At 61.5% G+C, this 19,395-nt stretch overlaps 1 protein-coding gene across 3 annotated transcripts; it reads right to left on the bottom strand.

Moving 5' to 3' along the window:
- Positions 1–24: 24 nt before the first annotated feature.
- CABP7 (calcium binding protein 7) lies at positions 25–9,584 on the bottom strand. 3 transcript variants are annotated; one of them, XM_058531747.1, is made up of 5 exons: positions 9,468–9,584; positions 2,145–2,288; positions 1,235–1,347; positions 787–940; positions 25–568 (listed from the first exon to the last, which is right to left on the bottom strand). In XM_058531747.1, the coding sequence occupies exons 1-5, from the start codon at positions 9,574–9,576 to the stop codon at positions 441–443; spliced, it is 648 nt and encodes a 215-aa protein (XP_058387730.1). In that variant the 5' UTR covers positions 9,577–9,584; the 3' UTR covers positions 25–440. The 3 variants fall into 3 exon arrangements, with proteins under 3 accessions (XP_058387730.1, XP_058387728.1, XP_058387729.1); XM_058531745.1 differs by having other exon boundaries at positions 787–1,347; XM_058531746.1 differs by lacking the exon at positions 9,468–9,584 and adding an exon at positions 4,079–4,591 and having other exon boundaries at positions 787–1,347.
- Positions 9,585–19,395: the final 9,811 nt, after the last annotated feature.

Below are 19,395 nucleotides of genomic sequence, written 5' to 3'. Positions count from 1 at the left end.
GCCCCTCCCCCCCGCCCCCCCGCCACCCATGGCCCTGGGCAAACCTCAGGGACCAGGGTCGAGTCAGCTGTGTGGCGTGGGCACAGGGCCCTGCCCCCTCCTGTCTCAGGGACCGCAGCAGTGCTTGGCCCTGTACCGGTTCCTCCTTGACTCCCCAGGAGCCCCTGGACAGCGGGAAGAGCTAGTGCTACATACAGGCCAGGGTGGCGCACGGGCAGGCTGCAGGTGGGCTGGGGGCCGTCCTCAGAGCCACCACCAGGCCCTCCACAGCCTGGCCACAGCTCCATGCAAGGCCTGTGGGGCGGGTGGGGTGGGGTCACCAGACATCCAGGCCCTGAAGTACCCGTGGTGGTGGCCCGGGGGCCTGGCTGAAGGAGAGAACTGCAGGCGGCGGGGGGGGTGTGGAGCAGCCCCGTGCACCACGCGCGGACAGCAGGTGCCTATTTCATGCCGCTGCGCAGCACCTGGTTGGCTGCGATGAGCATGACGCTGATGATGAAGGCGATGGCAAAGGCGCAGATGAGACTCTTGCGCACGCACGTCTGGCGGATCTGCTGGTTGGAGCAGGCTGCAGCCACCACGAGGGAGTGCCGAAGAGACACAAGGGGACAGCAAAGCGATGGAATCAGGAGCCGCCTGCACTTGCGCACATGGCTCGTCCCATGGGGCACAAAGGGGCACGAGGCTTGGGGCAGGCAAGGAGGCCCCCAGCCCCCTCTGCAAACCCCGGGTTCCTCCCCTGCTCAAGCAGCTGGCCCGCCCGTGGTTCCCAGGGTCATCACTCACTCTCCACGTCCACGGGGCACTCCTCTGCCGTGCCCAGGTGGCTCTCCTCCTCCGTCATGATGATGTTCTCAATGTCCTTCATGGACAGGTGCTCGCAGAAGGTGTCGTAGAGCAGCCGCTTCAGCTCGTCCACGGTCAGCTTCTGCATGTCACACTTGGGTGGGGGGAGACACGGTGCTCTGGCCACCACCACCACCACCACAGTCCCCACCCAGCACAGGCAGCCACATAAGCCCAGCGACCGGCCTCCAGATCCTCCATTCCCTGAGTCCTTGACCAACACCAGCCTCCCCCAGGGAGCCCATGCCCCTCTGGGAGACAAGACATCCAGTGGACAGAAGCCTGGAGTGGTCATCTCCCCTTTAAAGTGTGGGCCCAGCCATTCACTGACCCCAGTGCAGCCCTTCACGGTGTGCACAGCCCTGAGTCCCAAGCAGCCAGGGCATACCTTCCAGAAGACAGTGTCAAAGTCAGTGCCGTGGAACTTCTCTGGGATCCCCGAGGTGGAAAGCTTGGGTCCCAGGAGGGTCACAAACTCCTCGAAGTCCACTTGGCCATCACCTAGAGTGGGCCCAGTTCCAATCAGCAAGTGGGGCTGCAACCGGGCACCTTGGGCCGCTGTAGGGCCTCGGCAGGTCCCCTCAGATTCTCAGAGCCTCGAGTCAATTTCAGGGCCACCTAACACGTGCCAAGCTCTAGGCTGATGCTGAAGCCACCAAGTGTGACGAGGCCCCATCTGACGAGGTAGAGGTGGAGTGTAGTGGGTGGGCCCTGAGGGGGCACACATGGAGACCCTCACATTTCACTCAGAGCCTGTCATGGCTTCCCAGCAGTGGTGGGGGTCTGGGGGCCGACGTCCTCCCCACCACACGGAGAGCATACGAGGCTCAGGATGGGAGGCAGCCCACCCAGGCCACCACCTGCTCTCTGGGTGGAGAGGAGGCCAAGGGGGCGCAAGAGGAGGGCACTGGGCATCACTAGCTCTTACAAGTTTTTCCTTAATAAAATGCCACGGGGCCAATACAACAAAATTAATGGTTTTATTTTGGGTGGTGGAAACTGGGTTATTTAGTATATCCTTTCTACTTTTCTGTACTTGAAAATTTTCTTGGAACACAGGGTGACAGGGGCAGACCCTCCGACCCTTGGATGTGGCTGGAGCTGTCACATTCTCTCTGGCCTCGATTCTCCTGGCTGAGAAATGGGGCCAGATCCTGCTGCAAACTGTCATGGGCTCAGAGGTGGGTGGAAGTGGGGGGGAGGGAGATGCCCAGGGTGAGCTCAGCCTCAGTGGCTCAGGCCCCAGCCCTGGTCCCCCAGGTGAGGGGTGAGGACACTGAGGCAGGAGCGGTGCTCACCATCCATGTCCAGCCGCTGGATGATAACCTCCAGCTCCACCTCGTTGGGCATGTAGCCCAGGGAGCGCATGGCGGTGCCTAGCTCCTGCTTGGAGATGAAGCCATTGCCGTCACGGTCAAAGACTTTGAAGGCCTCACGGATCTCTGTGGGGGAAGCAGAGCAAGTTAGGACTCACTCCTTTCCCCGACACCCCATTTCCCAGACCCCCAGGATCCTGGAACCCGCAGCCTGAGCGCAGCGTGGAGAAGACAACTGGCGGGTGGCCCAAGATGCCACCACAGAGCGCAGCCTGCAGGGCTGGCCGAGCAGGGCAGCAAAGGTGTGCCCAGGCCTGCAGCAGTGGCAGACCGTCCCTGGGGTCTCAGCCTCAGCGTGCCAGGTTCCCACAGCCTCTCCCAGCGTGCTCGTGCTCATAACGACCTCGTGTGGTGGGTACCATGGGTCCCACTGTGCAGGGAAGGATGCCGGGGCCAGGCAGCTGGTAGCCTCCGTGAGCTGCCAAAGGCTTCCCTGCCCACTTCTCACTCCTTCCATCCCCTCGCCCCCTCATCCCCATCTCACACTTCCTCCCCTGGGCTCAGCTCAGCTCAGCTCATTAACTGGCCAGCACTCATTAACGGCAGCCACATGAGGCAGTCGTGACTCCAGGCTGATGGGCTGAGAGCTAGGCACAGACTGCCTCCGGGAGCCCAAGGTCTGGGGGAAGACAGAGGCTGGATGGAGGGGCCCTAGAAAGCCCAGGCTGCCTCAGATGTGGGGGTTGTCGCCCCTTGTACAGAGGAGGAGACTGAGGCCTGAGGACCCGGGTGACCCGGGGGTGGGGAGCAAAGCACTGGGTGGGAGCCAGGGAACGAACAAGTCACCTTGCGCCAGCCTCAGTCTTAGCCATAGTAAAATGGGCAGCAATGATGTGGAGACGGCAGAGGTTTCACCAAGGAGTCCAGGAACTGTCGAGGGGTCATAACCTCTCCCTGCTCACCTTTGCTCTACTTCTGTTTCTCTGCCTGCTCTCCGTTACTTGTTACTTGGCCCAAGAAGAGCCCTCAAGAGCATTTTCCTTTGAGGGGGGAGGGAATTTCCATCCACTCACACCCTCTCTGCTCCAGCTCCCTGGGATCCCCTTGTTCAGTTCACCTACCAGCCTCCTGGCCTTTGCCTAAGCTGTTCCCCTGGGTGGGTCTTTGGCAGGCTGAGAGGAGTGTGTGTGTGTTTGGAAGCAGAGACAGATGAGATGCTCCACACTGCAGATCTGGAAACTGAGGCGTGGAGAGGTAAGGTAGCCAGCCCAAGGTCAATGTGGGGTCAGGGCTGTTTCTGGTAGGGACAGGAGTTAGGCTGGCCCTGGGCCTGGCCTGAGGGGTCTGTGAACCCCTGAGACTGACTGTGGGATCCTGCGCCGTGGGGTCATTCCCTGATCCCGCTGGGCTGAGGCCCCCAAACTTCATCAGGCTCTTGCCACCTGGTGTCTGCACCCAAGGCCTGGAAGTTAGACCGGCTGGTATGCAGGTCAAGACAGAGACAGTGGGCCGCAGCTGCATTGCCTGGGCGCCCAGACCCTCTGACTCTAGGCCTCCCCCTACCTATCCCAGCCAGGGCCTGAGAATTTGGTCTTCTAGCCAGCGGCCCCTTGGAAAAGAAGAGCAGCTGGGATGGGAAATCTGTAAACCCTGGACTCTGGGAACTCCACCTAGAGATTTCCTGGGTCACTGAGGAGGCAGTGAGCTCCCCATGACCAGAGGTGTGTGAGCAGAGGCCTGGCAGTTATGGAGGCTGCTGAGGGGATTCCAGTGCCTGGGAGTCTCTGGGTAGAGATGAAGGCACTGACGTGCAACCAGGCACACCCTGTGCCCCGCCTTCCACACACACACACTCTCGGGTTTCTGGTTTCTGGCTGGCGCTGTTGCCTCCCGACCCAGCCAGAGGCTCTGCCCACCTCAGGTGTCCTGAACTCCAGCCCTAGGGGCCCTTTCGTGCTGGTGGGCACCAGGTTGCTCCACCTCTGGGCCTTTGAACATGTGGCTCCTTCACCCGGAATGCTCTTCCCTTGACCACGGTGAGCTCGGATGCATCCTCAGTTCCCAGCACGGACGGCATCACCTCCCTGGTGCCCTCTCCGCCCCTGGGCTGACTGTGGCCCTCCACTGGGCTCCCCCAGACCCCGCTCTTCCTCCATCCTTGCACTGACCACACCGGAGTGTGAACTACGGGTACCATGAGAGCAGGGACCAGGTCGGTGTTGCTCACGGCTGCATCCTGTTACCTGGAACAGTGCCTGTCATTCAAGCATAAACATTTGCTGAATAAATGGTTAAATGAATGAATGACTGATTTGGGGAACCCCCCATCTGGAGCACACAGAGAAAGGAGCTGAGCAAAGGTCAGGCACCACTTGGGGGGAGGCCATCGCTCTGAGCCCATTTACTCTTAGTTTATAAACAATCCTAGTAAAGGCAAAACATTTGTTTTCCATCCCCAACCAGGCAAGAAGCATGAGCGGGGCTGAGGATGCTGCCCGTTCCCCTGTTCAGCCCCCAGGGACCCCACCCCCACCCTCCTATGGGCCACCACCAAAGAGGGGGATCAATCTGAGGGCAGGGGTGGGAGAACCATCCTTAGATCCCCAGGTCAAGGGCTGGTTTGGGGAAGGGGGACCCCAGGGTCAGGCACCCCAGCTATCTGGGCCCTCAGTTTCCTCTTCTGTAGAGGCCCATTTGGGAGATCTCAAGGTGGGAGGGCAAAACCCTGGACCCACAGTGGGGCCGCAGTGAGTGCTGGCCCCATCCCCTGCAATGAGCTGGGGTCCAGGCTGTCCCTCCCACCTGGCAGGGGCCAGGTGTGGCTCCCAGAGCCCAGGGCTGCTTCAGGTGGAGCCCCCGACCCCCTTCAGGAAGCCCTGAGGAAACGCACTATGCTAGGCAGGAGTCAGTGGAGGGCAGGTGAATTGTGGGGTATGTGGGCAGGTGACAGGCCTGGAGGCAGCCCATGGACCCCATAGCCATTTCTCAGGCCAGACTAACCTCCCAAGAGCACTAGATAAATCCAGAGACTGCCACCTCCGCGTCCATGTGTTCCTTTGGCCACCCCTCCCGGCACACACAGCTCACACCTCAGTCTTGCTCTGCCTTCGCTCATGCTGGGAGCCCTGCCCCAGGCCCAGCTGACTCCCGAGGCCAAGTTCGGGGACCACCTTCTCCCCAGAGAGTCAGCTCTAAGTCACACAGACTCAGGTTCAAACCCCAGCTCTCTACATCCTGGCTGGGTGACCTTGAGCTGGTGTCTGCTCACCTGTACAATGGGGCTGCGGGGATGATGGAATAAGACACTCAAGTGTATAAGTGCTCGGCCAGGCCAGGCTAGCTCAGAACAGCATACTGTAAATCAGAACGTCCCAGACAGCAGAGCCAGAAGGAGAAGGAGGACTAGGCGAGCTCGGAGCCCCAGGCCGGCCTTCCTGTTGGCTGGTGCCGGGACCTGGGGGCCTGGGCTTGGAGTCTGGCTCTGCTGCTCAGTGACCTGGGCAAGGCACTTCCTCTCTGAGCCTCAAGTGCCTTGTCTGTGAAATGGGAACATGACTCTTGTCCCATGGCTGAGGCCTGGACTCTCCTGTGGGCTCCCTGAGTTGGGTGGGTGTCATGATTTCCCTGCCGCGGCCATCCACACATTCCAACAGGGCGTGTTTTCCCGAAAGCCTCACTCTGTTCCTGCCCCATGAGGCTGGGAGAAGCCTGCCGTGCTCCATGTTGGCAAGGGGACACCTTGCCCGGCAAAGAGCTGGCAGGGCCTCCAGGTTTCCAGACTGACACTGTCCCCCACCTGCCACCTCCAGCCTGACACCCACAAACCCCTCACTGGCATGCGGTGAGGGGCCTGAGTCCCCAACAGGCCCCAAGGGACGCCAGCACTCTGTCAAGGAGCCGGAATCCAGAGAGGGGTGGCCGGGCTGGAGGTCACTCAGCGAGGGGGCAGTGTCTGTCCTTTGCAGAGACTGCTGCTCTCAGCAGCACTGGCCCCACACCCCACCACTGTGGCCTTCCTGAGTTTCTGGCCTGCACAGAGGTGGCTTGCAAGGAACAGGGACAAGAAAGGGGACTCCTCTGCCCCCCACACTCTGGATGCCCCCATTTGGCCACTCTCAATGCAGGCTCCACTGTCCAACTGAGCAGGCCAAGTGCCAACCCCAGAACCCTGCTCTGGTGGCTGTCTGCTTGTCTGTCTGTCTCCTTCCTCCTCTCTCTGGCCAGAGCTGGGCCAGGGCTTATGGCTGCTCCCATTCCCACCCTCAGGCGTTCAAGTCCGCTGATGCCACTGGGGCCAGCCTCAGTGTTCCTGCAGGCCCTGGGGGTCTCTGCTGTGTGTGTAGTCAGGGAGTGGGTACAGGGAGAATCTGGGAGAGCCCGCACCTCCGCCTCACGGTGGGCAGGTGGGCCCAGGCCAGCTCTGCCCAGCCACATCTACCCTGCCAACTGCCATCCATGGCTCCCCAGGCCCAGGTCCCCAGGTGCCTCTGCCAGACCTTCAAGGCCCCGTCCACCCAGCCCATCCCCCAGCCTGCCTTTCTAGCCCAGTCTCCTGCGCACCCTGCGTCCCTGCCTCGTGGACCTTCACCGATTCCTCCACACGGCAGGCTCTTACCCCTGCAGGGCCCCCATGTCTGGCCTCCCCTGCTGCTGTGTCCAGGTCCCCGAACCCCCACTGCATGCCAGGCCCTGTGCTGAGCACTTCCATCACATCCTTTGTCACCAGCAGCCTTGGGAAGGGGCAATGCCAACCCCCTCTGACAGATGGAGAAACCAAGGCAAGTGATTGCCCAAGGTCACTCCACAAGTTGAGGGTGCAGAGACTCAAACCCACCGCTGCCCCATGCTCTCCACCTCCCTTCCTGGTCCTCCTCCCCCTTGGACTAACCACCCCTTGGATTTCTGCGGCAGGCATGTACTGTCTACAGCATTTCATCCCAAGCTGCCGGGCTCCCTCTTCTCTGCACATGCGGCCCCCACCAGTGGGCGTCCTCCTAGCAAAAGACCTGGGTCTTACCCAGACTGCCCTGGGGCAGGAGTGCTAATGGGGCACTGGGGAGGTGGAGGGGAAGGAGGGGGAATCTGTGCCAGGGATGGTCACCCTATCCACCCAGCCCTGGCACTCAAGGACCACCAGCGCCTGCAGAGACTCGGTTTCCTAGGAGGAGGGCTTTTGGGCTGCCTACAGCCAAGAAGAGACTCAGTCATGGAGGACTTCTTGCCCTCATCTGTAGCTGCCTGTGGGCCGAGAGATGGGCTGGGCCAGCCAGGCATCTGCTTGCTCCATGATCCCCTCCTGCCCGCCCCAGGGAGGGCCCTGCCCTTCAGATGCCCCCTGTGCCAGGCCCCTCTGCTCCTCAGGGCCCATGAGAAGGGGACGGAAAAAAGCATGGAGTGCGTTTGGTGTGGCTGGTGACTAACGCTGCTGGGCTCTTGCCAGCTTGTCTGCCAGGCGGCCCAAGGGAAGCCTGCGGCCTCCTTGCCCCTGCACTGCCCGCCCTGTGCCCCGCTCACCCCTGCATCCCAGCCTCCTCTCAGCTTCTTATCCTCCTTGGGGTCTGCACTCCAGGGCTAGGAGATGGAGAAAGGAGGGACCAAGTGAGGCCCGTAGCAGGGCTGCTGCAGTCATGGTGGGGTGCTGGGAGCAAGGGGAAGGAATGAAGTGGAAGCTGCCTGGGGTGTGGGGGGACAGTGTTGACCCCTACCCAAGTGGCCAGGAGGAAGGGATGGACGAGGGCCCATGGAGGGGAACACGGGCAGGAGGTTTGGGGTGACTCAGAGCAGGAGGAGACAACGGTGGGGAAGAGACGACCTATGCCCCATCCTCTGCCCTCTCTCCCCTCATGGTACCCACTCCTTTCCCCAGGCCTTGGACAAGGCTGTGGTTCCTGGGCTTCGGCCCAGACAGGGCAGGGACTTGGGATTTGGGGTTGAAGGCCAGAGACCCAGCGAAGGCACGGATCCATCTGTCCTGCCCGCATCAGACACCAGACCCCGTCTCCACGGCTCTCCCAGCCTCTGGGGCCTCTCAGCGGGACTTGGTGAGGAGCAGTGGCTCACAGTCTATGGTGCAGTGGGGGGAGCGGGAGCTGCCTTCTCCCTCTTGATCATCCCCCTGACCCCGCTGGACTCCTCCAAGATCTGCCACCTCCAGGGCTTGGGGATGAGGGAAGACCTTTCTCCTTGTCTTCCCTTGTGCTCACACCATCATCCCTGACTGCGCTGGTGTCTCAGCTGCACCCGCCCCACCCCACCCCCCAGGCGGAGATGAGCCCCAGATCTCAGAGACCCCTGGACCCAAGATACTGGAAGAGAGGCCCAGCCTCTGGGCCATCTCTGCCCCTCCCTCAACAGCAGACAAGCAGATCCCAAGGTGCCAAGACTCCCACCAGCCCAGAGGCCCCCACTCCACTCCATATGGGGCCACAGGAGGTTTGGGGGGAGGGGAGACCTGAGCACCTGCCCCCAGCCCAGTAGGGAAATTGCTCGCAGGCCCCAGGGTTCTCACTGCTCCCCAGATTCCTCCCTCCAGGGACCCCAGCCCCTGCCCTCCGCTCTCACCTCGCCTCGCCCACTGCCTAAGGTCCCCATTCAAGCCGAGAGGCGGAGGGACTCCGGGGGGCACAGATTTGGGTCCCAGCCTCTCTGCATTTCCCTTCCAGGCTTGGTTATCGTGATCAAGCCGCCCAATCTGGCCACTTGTTGTCGCCACCACCTCCCGGGCCGCCTTCCCAGCGCTCCGGGCTGGGGGTCCCCGCAGGGCTGTGGGTAAGGTGCTACGGCCGCAGGAGGGGCTAGGGGCAGCCCGGCAGCCGGCAAGAGCAGGGCCGTCGCCCTCTCCCCTTCTCCGGCTCTCGGAGCAGATTGGATTTTAAAAGCGACACGAGCGGAATGTCAATGCGAGCGCAGAGCCGCGGGCAGGCGCCGCGGAGGGGATCAGGATGCGGGTGCTCCGGCCCGGCCGGCGCTGGGGGCCCAGCTCGGACCCCCACCCCAACCCGCCGCGTTGCCGCACCGTCACCGCGGACTGCGCGGCCCCGTGACCCTGCTGCGGGGCCCGGCAAGTTTCCGCAGCGCGAGGGACCACGCGGGCAGGGGCTGGGCCGCCCCTCTGCCTTGGCGACCCCTACCGCGGCGCCCAGGGGTACGAGCAGGTCCTGCCTCCCCGCGCAGCTGCTCGCTGGAGCACCCACCTGGCAGCCGGCACCTGCGGACAGCACCCCGCCGCCTGCGCCCCTAGCCCGCGCTTCACCTGGGCGCACAGGTAGGAGGGCCGGCAGGCTGGGGTCCCGGCGGGGCACTCACCCTCCAGCTCGTCTTCAGGGATGTCCACGGGGCGCTGCTCCGACAGCAGGTTGGGCACAGTGTAGATGCCCCGGTACATCAACGCCGCCGTCACCGGGTGGAACGGCATCTTGGAGGCTCCGCGCCCGTCCGCCCGCCGCAAACTTTGAGGTCAGGGCTCATGGGCCGGCGGCGGCCCCGGGGGCGGCTGGAGCAGGCGGGGCGCGCGGCTGCGGAGGGCAGCCCGGCGGCGGCAAGGCGAGGGACGCCCCTCCGGGGGCCTAGCGCCCCCGCGCCCGGGGCGGCCGGTCCATGCCGCTCCCTCCCTCGTCGGGCTCCCGGCCGGGGTCCCGCAGGGGAGGCGGAGGGGGCGCCGCTGGGGCCTCTCTGCTCCGGCCGCCGCGCGCTGCGCCCGCCGTGCCCGCTCCTCGCTGCCCCGCGCGCTCCGCGCTCCGCGCTGCCCGCCGCCCGCTCGTCCGCTCGCCGGCGCGGCCGCCCGGCCCGCCGCTCCGGCTCCCGCCGCCTCTCCAGCTCGCTCGCTCGCTCGCTCGTTCTGTGCCGCGCTGGCTGCGCTCCCCCCTCCCCCGCCCGCCGCTCGCCCGCCCCCTCCGCGCTCCCCCCACCCCCCCGCCCCTTCCCGCCGCTGGCCCCTGCGCGGCCGCCCAAGCCCGCCGGGAGCTCCTTCTCCCCTTCGCCCCGGATTCCCTCTTCCGCCTGCGGAGGATCACCCGCCCCCTGCCCCAAGTCCGCAGCCACCAGGACCAAGGCGGGGTGGGATGGGGTGGGGGTGGGGCCCCTCCTTCCTGCCCCTTGGCCCTCCCCGTCCCCCGCCCCGGAACAGAGAGCAAGGAACTGAGGACCTAAGACCTTGCTGCGAGGTGAGGTCGGCCCCAGGCGCCTGGGTCCTCGAGGAGAATCACACAGTGTTGGTGCCAGGAAAGCTCCAAGGTGGGGAAACTGAGGCTGAGAGAGAAGGGCGTTGATCAAGGTCATAGGGTAGAGGCGGCAGGCGCGAGCTGGAGACAGGGCAGGCTCCTGCCCTGTGATGGAGACTTCACAGCTGACCTTGCCCCGGCTGGTGGAGCCCCAGTCATGGCTCCTTCCCAAGCTCCCACCACTCAGCCTGCAGAAGAGGAGCCAGGGTCTGTCTCATGACCCCCAGGGCAGAGGGACAGAGAGGTGGCTGGGTGCCTGCAAGGACTGGTGTGAGAGCCTGTCAGTTTCCATGGCTGCAGGTTAGACCTAATGTGTGTGCAGGGCTCTCCCAGGCCCCAGGGCACGTGTGTGAGTCAGGGTGAGGGGCAGGTGTTCGTGGGAGCAGCATGTGTGTACACGTCTGTTGTCCATGAGGATGTGTACGGGTGTTTTCGAGTCCACATTGCAGATGGACGTGTGTTAGGAGTGTGTAGACACCTGTGTGTGCTAAGGTTGTGAGCTGGCCGGGGAAGGGAGGGCAGGAGCCTGTGGGCAGGTGGTGGGTGGTGTGCAGGCCCTTGGGCTGGAGTGGAGTGAGCCTGTGAGCACAGATGTGCATGCATATTTATGGGGGCACAGTTGACCCTCTGGCCTCTCCATGCCCCAGCTGTGGGCCTTGCCCCTGGAGGCCCCTTTGGAACCACCTCCCTGCCCCCTTTAGTCCAATCAGCGGTTGGCCCCAGCGGGAAAGCTGATTGCCACAGCCCTGCCTGGTCCTGCCCTTCCCAAGTTGATTACGTTTTTCTGCTTGCTTCTGCTTTTGTCACTGATTAATCACAACCCTACCTTGGGGCCTAGCCAGAGGGGGCTCAGGGAGAGATGCCAGCCCTGGCCACTCCTGGGCCCCAGCACTTCTGGGGCACAGTTCTGTAGAGGATTCCCAGCAGTGTCCACATTCTTCAGAGGAGCCAGGAAGGACTCCAGCGGTTTGTCTGTCCGTCACCCCAGCCTCTATGGGCCAGCCGGGTGCCCATTAGGACCTGGGAATGTGAGAGGCCCCAGAAAACCCCACCCCGAAGCCCTCCTCATCCACCTGTGCCCTGGCCTGACGATGCACCATTGGAACTGAGTGCTTTGAGCTCCCTCAGGTCTTCTGGTAGAGAGAGGAGTGGGGAGGGAAGAACCCAGAACTCAGGGCCAGGTGGACCTGGGGCTCCTACGTCCACCACCTCCTACTGCCATGGGACCTCAGTCACCTCCCTGAACCTGCTGGATCCTCGGTTTCCCCCTTATGAAGTGGGGTAGCAATGCCACCTCCCAGGCAGTGATGAGGATGAAGTGATGTGAATGACATATGAGAGGTGCCTGGCAGTGCCTGCCTCCCTGTGCCTCTTGGGAGTTTCCTATTAGCATGAAAATCCCCCCTGAGGAATATGAATTAATAATAATTATAGCTGCTACGTATTGATTGAGACATAAGCCGCAGCAGTTTACTCCTTTGGTGTTTACTGAGCAGCCGGGCTGCGCCAGCTCAGGCCAGCCGGTTCTAAATCAGGACCCCTGCGCCAAGGGAGGGTGGGCTGGAGCCTGCTGAGGGGCCAGTGGGAGACCCAGCTCCTGGTGACTTCCCGAGAGGCTGTGGCAGAGCATGCTGGCACTTGCCTGACAGAGGGGCAGCTCCTGCTGTGTCCCCTGCGGCTCCCGGTTTTGCTGCCCAGGTGGAGAATTTTCAAAGGATGGGGCAGAAACAGTCTCTGAGTAAATGAAGTAAAGATCAAGTGGGTGGGCCTACCTAGCTCACTCACTAGGGAGAGTGTGGATGTCTGTGCAGACACGGGCCTCCCTCCAGACCTCGGCCTTTGTCTGTGACCAAGGGGTCAGGCCTTCCACCTTGTGGCCAGGCTCCTTGGGGCAGGCTCCCACCAGGCCAAAGGGACAGGACCCCTGGGGATTATAGCCCCAAGGTTGTGGTGCCCCTCACTGCTTGGGCCATCCCTGACACCCCAGTCCCCTGGTGACTCAGGCCAGGCCCTGTCCTCTCCCCTGCTGCAAAGCCACGGCCCACGGAGCTGGCTGTGGGCCCAGGGGGCTTCTATATGCTACCTGCTGCACCTGCTCCCTCTTCTGTATCTGCCGGTGGGTACCTGGGCTACACCTGGCTGTGCATTTGACCTGCATGGAGACCCCGAACCTCTGAAAGTGGTTTGGCCTTGCCGCCATCCAGGGTCGAGGGCACCCCTGCCCGGGGAGCTGAAGGGACCAGGTTGGGTCATACAGCCATATGAGGCAGGACTGGGGTTCGAGCCCAAGGCAGGAGCTGGGGGAAAGTAGAGGCAGGGGCTCCAGTGCCCAGGCCCTGGACCATGCTGATCTCTCCCTACCCTTCCAGGCTCAGAGGAGTGCTCCTCTGAGTACCATCATCGACCTCCTTGGCCCTCCACCGCTGTGGACCCCGGGTCACTGGGCAGCCCCTGGGTGCCAGGTCCTGCGAGCAAGCCAGGCCGGGAGTCAGAGGATGGGGGGAGCTGCTCCCACCTGGGGCTCACAGAGCAAACACCAGAGGGCTGGGCAACATGGCTGAGGCTGCGCGGCTGGCTCACTGCCAAAGGGCAGTGGGTGGGGGCACATTTACAGAGGAAGGACATGTCGGCAGGGCTTGAAAAGTCACTGACTTGGGGAGGGGGAGGCAGTGCCATGAGCAGTAAGAGTTCTGCGTGGAGAACCCAGAGCTGTCTGTGTGCCTTTGGGTGTCCGCGCGCGCCTCTCTGAGCCTCGGCTCACTCACCTATTAAATAGGAGTACATCCAGCCCCCAGAGTGAATGCTTAGATCCTGCGCTTGAAGTGCTCAGTGCACGGAGCCTGGTGGCTCTTACTACGAGTCCAGGGAACTCCAGGAGGAGAAGCCAGGGTGGGCAAAAACTCAGAGGTGTGAAAGGACCACCCTCAGCTCTGGAGGGCAGGGTCTGGGTCTGCATCCCCCAGATCCAAAGCCTGTCTGTCACTGGACTAGATTGGGCTTGGGAAGGTGGCAGGGGCTGGATGAACATCTGCCAAATGGATGAATGAGCAAATGAATGAATGAATGAATGGACAAACAAACGCCCACCAGCCCACCCACCCTTCGGCACTGCAGCCCCGTCCTCTCCTCTGCACGTCACAGGGGAGCAGATGGCATGATCGCAAGGTGTGAATTATGTCTGTCGCTCCCCCATCTGGGAAGGTGCTGCTGCCACCACACTGCACTCCCTGGGGTGCCACTGGGAGACTCGTGGGGCCCTCCTGAGAGAGGTCTCCACGGGCTTCGCCCACTAGTCCTTGGCTCAATGTGCTGGAGACACCAGGAGAGGTGACCCACCTGTGACTTTGGGAGAATTCATCAAAGGGCAGGAAAGCAAGGGGAGAGAAGTGGGGACCACCCTGTCCAGAGGCTGGATGCCTCCCTGCTGGAGACTGGAGCCCTCTCTTCTCAAAACCAGCCTGCTCCCGGCTCTCCCTGGCCAGAGACCACCCCTCCGAGCCCTGCGTCCTCTCGCCACCATTGTTCAGCACCGGGGAGAGCTCCCAGCAAAGCCCAGGGCCCAGTCGCATAGAGCGAACTTGCAGAGTGACCCCGGAGAGCCTGACAAGGCAATAAATGAACCCATTGTCCAGAGGAGGATATCAAAGTGGAGGGAAGGCAAGTGCCAAGCTCAAGGTCATTCCAGGACCACTGACCGCAGCCCTGCCCAAGCTGGGGGTCCTGTTGGGGGAGGCAGGGAGGTGCTGGTGGGGAGGGGGTGTTCAGGGAGGGCAGAGGCTCTGGCCTCTGCTCCTCGGCTAGGGAACAATATTGTTCCAAGAACCCGCTGGGGACAGTGTCTGGAGGTGAATAAAATATTCATTGTCTGGGCAAACTCACCCAGTCACTTGATGAATAATGGAATTTATAGACTTGCAGAGGCAGACCCAGCCAGGAGAGGTGTGGGCCGGAACCCAGAGGCCCCTGTCTGCTCTGATCCCACCCTGCCCTGGGCACCTGCTCTGAGCTCTCAGGTGTCCACATCCTGTAGGTGACAGGGGCAGACAGGACAGAGCAGGAGACAGAGTCCATGAGGGGGAAATGGGGCAAAGGAGACAGGTCCTTGAATTTGTGGCTCCTTGAGAAGCAACTTGGTGATGGAAAAGGAGCACTGGACCCGAAGTCCAGTGTGGCCAGAATGAAGCCTGACTGCTGTTACTCGTTCTGTGCCCTGAGTGTGGCAACGGTCCTGCCTCAGTTTCCTCCCTTGTAAAATGGGGTTGATGCCACACAACGAGCGTTGCTGAGATCTGATGAGATGACAAAGGTGACAGTGCCTAGTGCCTCTGTCCTTGGCACACACAGTGCTGGGACATGTTGCTGAGAGGCTGGACCTTTCGAGTTCCCTCTCCAGCCCCTGGACTCCCCTGAGCCCAGGAATGATCTAGAAGGCAGAGGGAGGCATGGCCAGAAGGAGCAGAGAAGTTTTTAGTGCTCAGGGCAGGGTTTGATGTCAATAAGTGCAAAAATCTAGCCCGGGAGAGACAGACACAGGCTCTCACCCAGCCTCCCTACCCCAGAGAGTCTGCCCCCACCGGGCTGGGCGGGGGCCTGGGCAAGGGCATATTTTAAAATTCCCCCAGGAGCTTCCATGGTGCAGCCAGGCTTAGAACCACTGCTCCATGGGAAGAAGGCCTGGTGGGGGAAACAGAGTCTGGGAAGGGACAAGAGGAACTTAGGCATGTCCCACCCAAGAAATGATAGAGATCTCTATCCTTGGTCCCCTCTGGGCCCTGGTCTCCCCCAGGATCTGGCCAGGCTGCTGGCTGAGAGGAGGATCATGCGTACCTCGGGCCCAGCCCCTGCTCCAGGCCCACTTCCTGAGTGACAGCTGTGGCAGCTGGCAGGAGACAAGGCACGAGGCAGCTCCTAATTGCTCTGGGCTCCCAGCTCCCTGCCTCAGTCTGTTGCCTCTGACGAGATGCTTGACCGACCTGCCCAGGGCGGCTGCTTCCCCTGAAGAGGCCCCATCTCCGGCCACCCAGGCATCAGCCTAGGGTGGGGAGTCGGGGGATGTTGCCTCTCCTTACAGGATCTTGTCACCTCTGGAGCAGGGTGAGGCTGGGACCCTGCAGTCCCCAGGGGCTTGCCCCCTCCTCTCTGCATCTCCCTGTGTGACATAAAGACCTTGTGAGTAAACTTCCATTTGAACTAGGAGCTACACAGGTGCTGAAATGTGCAGACCCTTGAGGTGGGCTCTGCGGCCTCATCTGGCACACCCTGCCCACTCCAGGGGGCACGAGCATGTCCTCTGGGGTCAGACCTGAGAGAGAAACTGTGTGACTTTGGGCGAGTTGTTGGACCTCAGAGTCTTGGTGCCTCACCTGGGGATAAGGGCACCTGTTTCTCAGGGTGAGCATGGAAAGAGGAAGGACAGCAGGCACTGAGCCCAGGGTCCAGGGCAGAGCACATTCACCATTACTGTTCCCGTGGTGTTGCAGAGGGGTCCTCGCGATGCCACAGATCAGCAACCTTTAGCACACCCCTTGGACTGAGTTTTCCGGTTGGTGCCTGCCTCTCTGTCTCCAGCTGCCCAGACCCCTTCTGCCACCCGCTCCCCTGCCCCTGCCCCTGCCCCTCTCGTTTTGTGGAAGCTCCTCCAGGGCAAAGGATGAAGATCCGGGGACTGAACCCTCTGGCTCCCCCAAAGGGTTCTCAGACCCTGACGTCTCAAATTGTGTCTCAGGAGAACCAAATTATTTACCTGGATTCAGTCATCTAGCCCAATACTTAGCCTTCCCCATGCGTGAGCTGCTGCCTCCATCTGCCATCATGTAGCCTGGGTGCAGCCTGTGTTTGCACACCTCCAGGGATGGGGAGCTCAACCCCCAGCGGCAGGGCCAGAACTTGGCCATTCACTGGTCTCTGGCTTTGTGCTCCAAGATCTCCTCTGTTTTGAGGTGAGGCACTGAGGGTCCCCAAAGGGGGCACCTGCATGTCACCTATAGACGGACAGTGCTGACCTGTGAGCAGCCCATCAGAGTGGTGCCCCCCTCATACACACAGTGGGACATTGTGTAAAGATGGCACCTTGAGCCTGTGGGCAGAGGGCGCTGTGGTGGCAGAGAGATCGGGGCAGGAGAAGTGGGGGCCAGGCTTTCAGATGAGCAGCCATGGCCTCTCGTCCCAGGGCTCAGCTGAGCAGATTAGCCTGGCATGAGAGACTGGGCCATGGAACAGGTGAGTTTTAATGAGGGGAATGTGCAGGAGGCCCAGACTGGAGGCGCTGCTTAGGGAGGGGCTGGTCTTGTGACAGCCTCCCTACCCCGGCTGCCACCGGTTCTATAAGGAACTGGGCTGTGAGCCTTCGGAGTCCCCGATGTTGGGGGACGGGGCTGGTGCACCAGGAAGCCAGGGGTGGTGGGTGGAGGGATTTCCTTGTGAGTCACTATTCTCCAGGGCTGAGCTAGGCCTGCAGCCCCGGCCCCAGCCGGCCCCCTGCCCAAGGGCCCGCTAACGGGCCCCTGTGGCCCACAGTGCCCGGGTCATGTCTAGCCTAAGTGATGATAAAATCGACAGCAGTTTAATTGGTAATTTTAATCCTGGACAGAGCAGTAATGCCGTTACTAATTGGATCGTTAGAGATTTGTGCTTTATGGCTGTGTAATTAGAAGAGCTGTGGGGGGCCGGGGTGAACTGGGGGCCCATGTGGGGCCAGGGGCAGGGAGTAGCAGGCAGGGCCCCTTTCCAGCCTGGGGCCAGGTCACCACTAGGACCTCCTGCTCTTCTGCTGCTCCTTCCAAGCAGGGCTCCTGGGGCAGCAGCGGGAGGGGGGCTCCAGCCAGGGATTTATATGCAGCCCTCCCAGACCTGGGGTCCCATCATGTTGGGAGGACGAGGCCTTGGAGAGCACTACACAAAGGGACCCCAAAGCTCAGAGCCCAGTTCCCCATAGAACGGGGTAGAAGGGCTCCCACAAGCCCAGCCCCTCCCTGTGTCCTCACACGCATGTCCACTGTGCTCACACAGGCTCACACGGCTCTGTGCAGCCTCGCCTGTGGGCTCACTATATGCACCGATGTCCCTGCCTGCACAAGTGGAAGCACAGCCCCGAGCCCTTGACTTCTAGCCCCCGGGACTCTGGGGAACCACAAAGTGTCCTCATTTTAGAATAGGAAGGGGTCCTTGGTCCTCTCACCCTGCTCATTTCTCAGATGAGGAAACTGAGGCCCAGAGAGGGGAGGAGACATCCTTGTGTGTGCTCCACGCTGGTCTCATACGTGCGTGGGAGGCTCACCAGCCCTGAACACCAACACTTGGTGAGTTTTCCGTGCACACACAGCTGCCACTTTGTATCTTTGTGAGGAGGCACACAGGCATGGAGCATGGAGAGGGGCTGAGGGGGGCCCGGCCCCCACCCCAGGCACGCGGGGCACACATTGTAAGGTGCCTTGTTGAGAGAAGCAGGGCGGAGTGTCCTTTGGATTTAATTCACAAAAGGCTAGAACTATGCCTGGCACTCAGTAAATATTTGATGGATTAATTAATGAAGGAAAAAAAGAAAGAAAGAAAAAAGAAAAGGGAGGGAGGGAGGAAGGGAAGACAGACCGTGGACAGAGCCGTCTGTCTCATGCCCCTCCCATTGGTCCCCTAACCTTCCACTGGTCACTCTCCTAAACTGAGGCTTGGTCCTCTCCCAGCCTTCCAATGGCATAACCTTATTCCAAGGGAGAGCCAAGTCACCAAGGGGCCTGGAATATCTCCCTGCTCACCTCTCTGCCCTCACCTCCTCCCCTTGCTCACCTGCTCCAGCTGCCTCACCTGGCCCCTGCCTGCTCCTGGCCTCAGGGCCTTTGCACTTGCTGTGCTGTCTGCTAGGAATGCTCTCCCCCTAGACATCTTCATTGCTCACTCCTTGAGGCCTTTACTCAAAAGCCACCTTCCCAAAGGGCCCTCCCTGGCCACCCTAGCTTAAAAAATCAAAAACCACAAAAATATAAATGATGCCTGTTCTCCCACTGCCCTGCTTTATTGTCCTGGATTGCAGTTACCACAACATAACACCCTGTGGACTTTCCTTTCTTGCCTGGTGTTGGATTTTGTTCTCTGCTGCATCCCTAGTGTTGTGACATTCAGCAGATGTTCATACATAGTTGGATGAATGAATGAATGGAGAACTGGAGGCTCCCTACAGAGACAGCCCTGGGAGATGAGGGCAGGGTGTGGGAGGTGTGGGTAGAGGTGGGCAGGAGGCTGACGTGGGGTGGGGGTGGTAGCCACCCCTGGCTGTGAGCCTGGGTCACACCCTCCAGCAGTAGCTCAGTCAGAAGACAGCGCCCCAGCGACCTACATCAGCAAATTACTCAGCAGGTTGAGGGGGCGAGGAGATAAAAATCTCTGTCCTTCTGCGAAATGCTCCACCTCGGTGCCCTCCACCTGCGCCGTCATCAGCCTGACCTACACTCCCCTCAGCCAGGTCACCTCGTGGTCTCCAGCTGCCTCCTTCATGCTCCCCCCACAAGAAGTGGCTACCTCCAGGGTGGGCTTTGAGACTCCAAGGAGACCCCTCCTCTGGTGGCCCCAGCTCCCCATTCAAGGCTGGAGACAGTGCCTGAAATTCCATCATTGGCACCGAGGTGGGTGGTACCCCAGCCGAGCATCAGGGTCCAGAGCTCTCAGCAGCGCCCTGCCCACCCACCTGGGCTGGCTGCCTCGGGCTTCATCAGGTGATGTATGGCCCACTGGCCCTGCCAGGAAGCGACAGCAGATAGATGGGCAGTGCTGAGGGGTGGGCTCAGAGCCAGGAGCAGGGAGCGGGGAGGGGGAGGTGCCTGGCTCTGGAGACAGCCATTCCCAGAAGCCACCCTCTCTGACCGAGGGCAGGACAGGGAGTACCGGAGATGTCCTGGGCATGGCTCCCACTCTATGGCCCTTAGTGCAGGGAAGTTCAGGGAGCTGGGGGGCTCTTGGCTCCTCATGGCATCTCTCCGGTCCTCAGTTTCCTCATCGGTAAAATGGTAATGAGGCACCCACTG

This window comes from Diceros bicornis, chromosome 35, assembly GCF_020826845.1.
Source record: "Diceros bicornis minor isolate mBicDic1 chromosome 35, mDicBic1.mat.cur, whole genome shotgun sequence".
Lineage (NCBI taxonomy): Eukaryota > Metazoa > Chordata > Mammalia > Perissodactyla > Rhinocerotidae > Diceros > Diceros bicornis.
The sequence above is the reverse complement of the archived record's forward strand: the minus strand, read 5'-3'. Positions and strand labels throughout refer to the sequence as shown.

Excerpts from the sequence above, each read along its gene's own strand:
- CABP7 (XM_058531745.1), bottom strand. The coding sequence starts at position 9,576 with ATGCCGTTCCACCCGGTGACGGCGGCGTTGATGTACCGGGGCATCTAC. Across the intron at positions 2,289-9,467 it reads CCCTGAAGACGAGCTGGAGG|AGATCCGTGAGGCCTTCAAA; the intron begins GTGAGTGCCCCG and ends CTTCCCCCACAG. Across the intron at positions 569-786 it reads GTGCCCCGTGGACGTGGAGA|CCTGCTCCAACCAGCAGATC; the intron begins GTGAGTGATGAC and ends TGGTGGCTGCAG.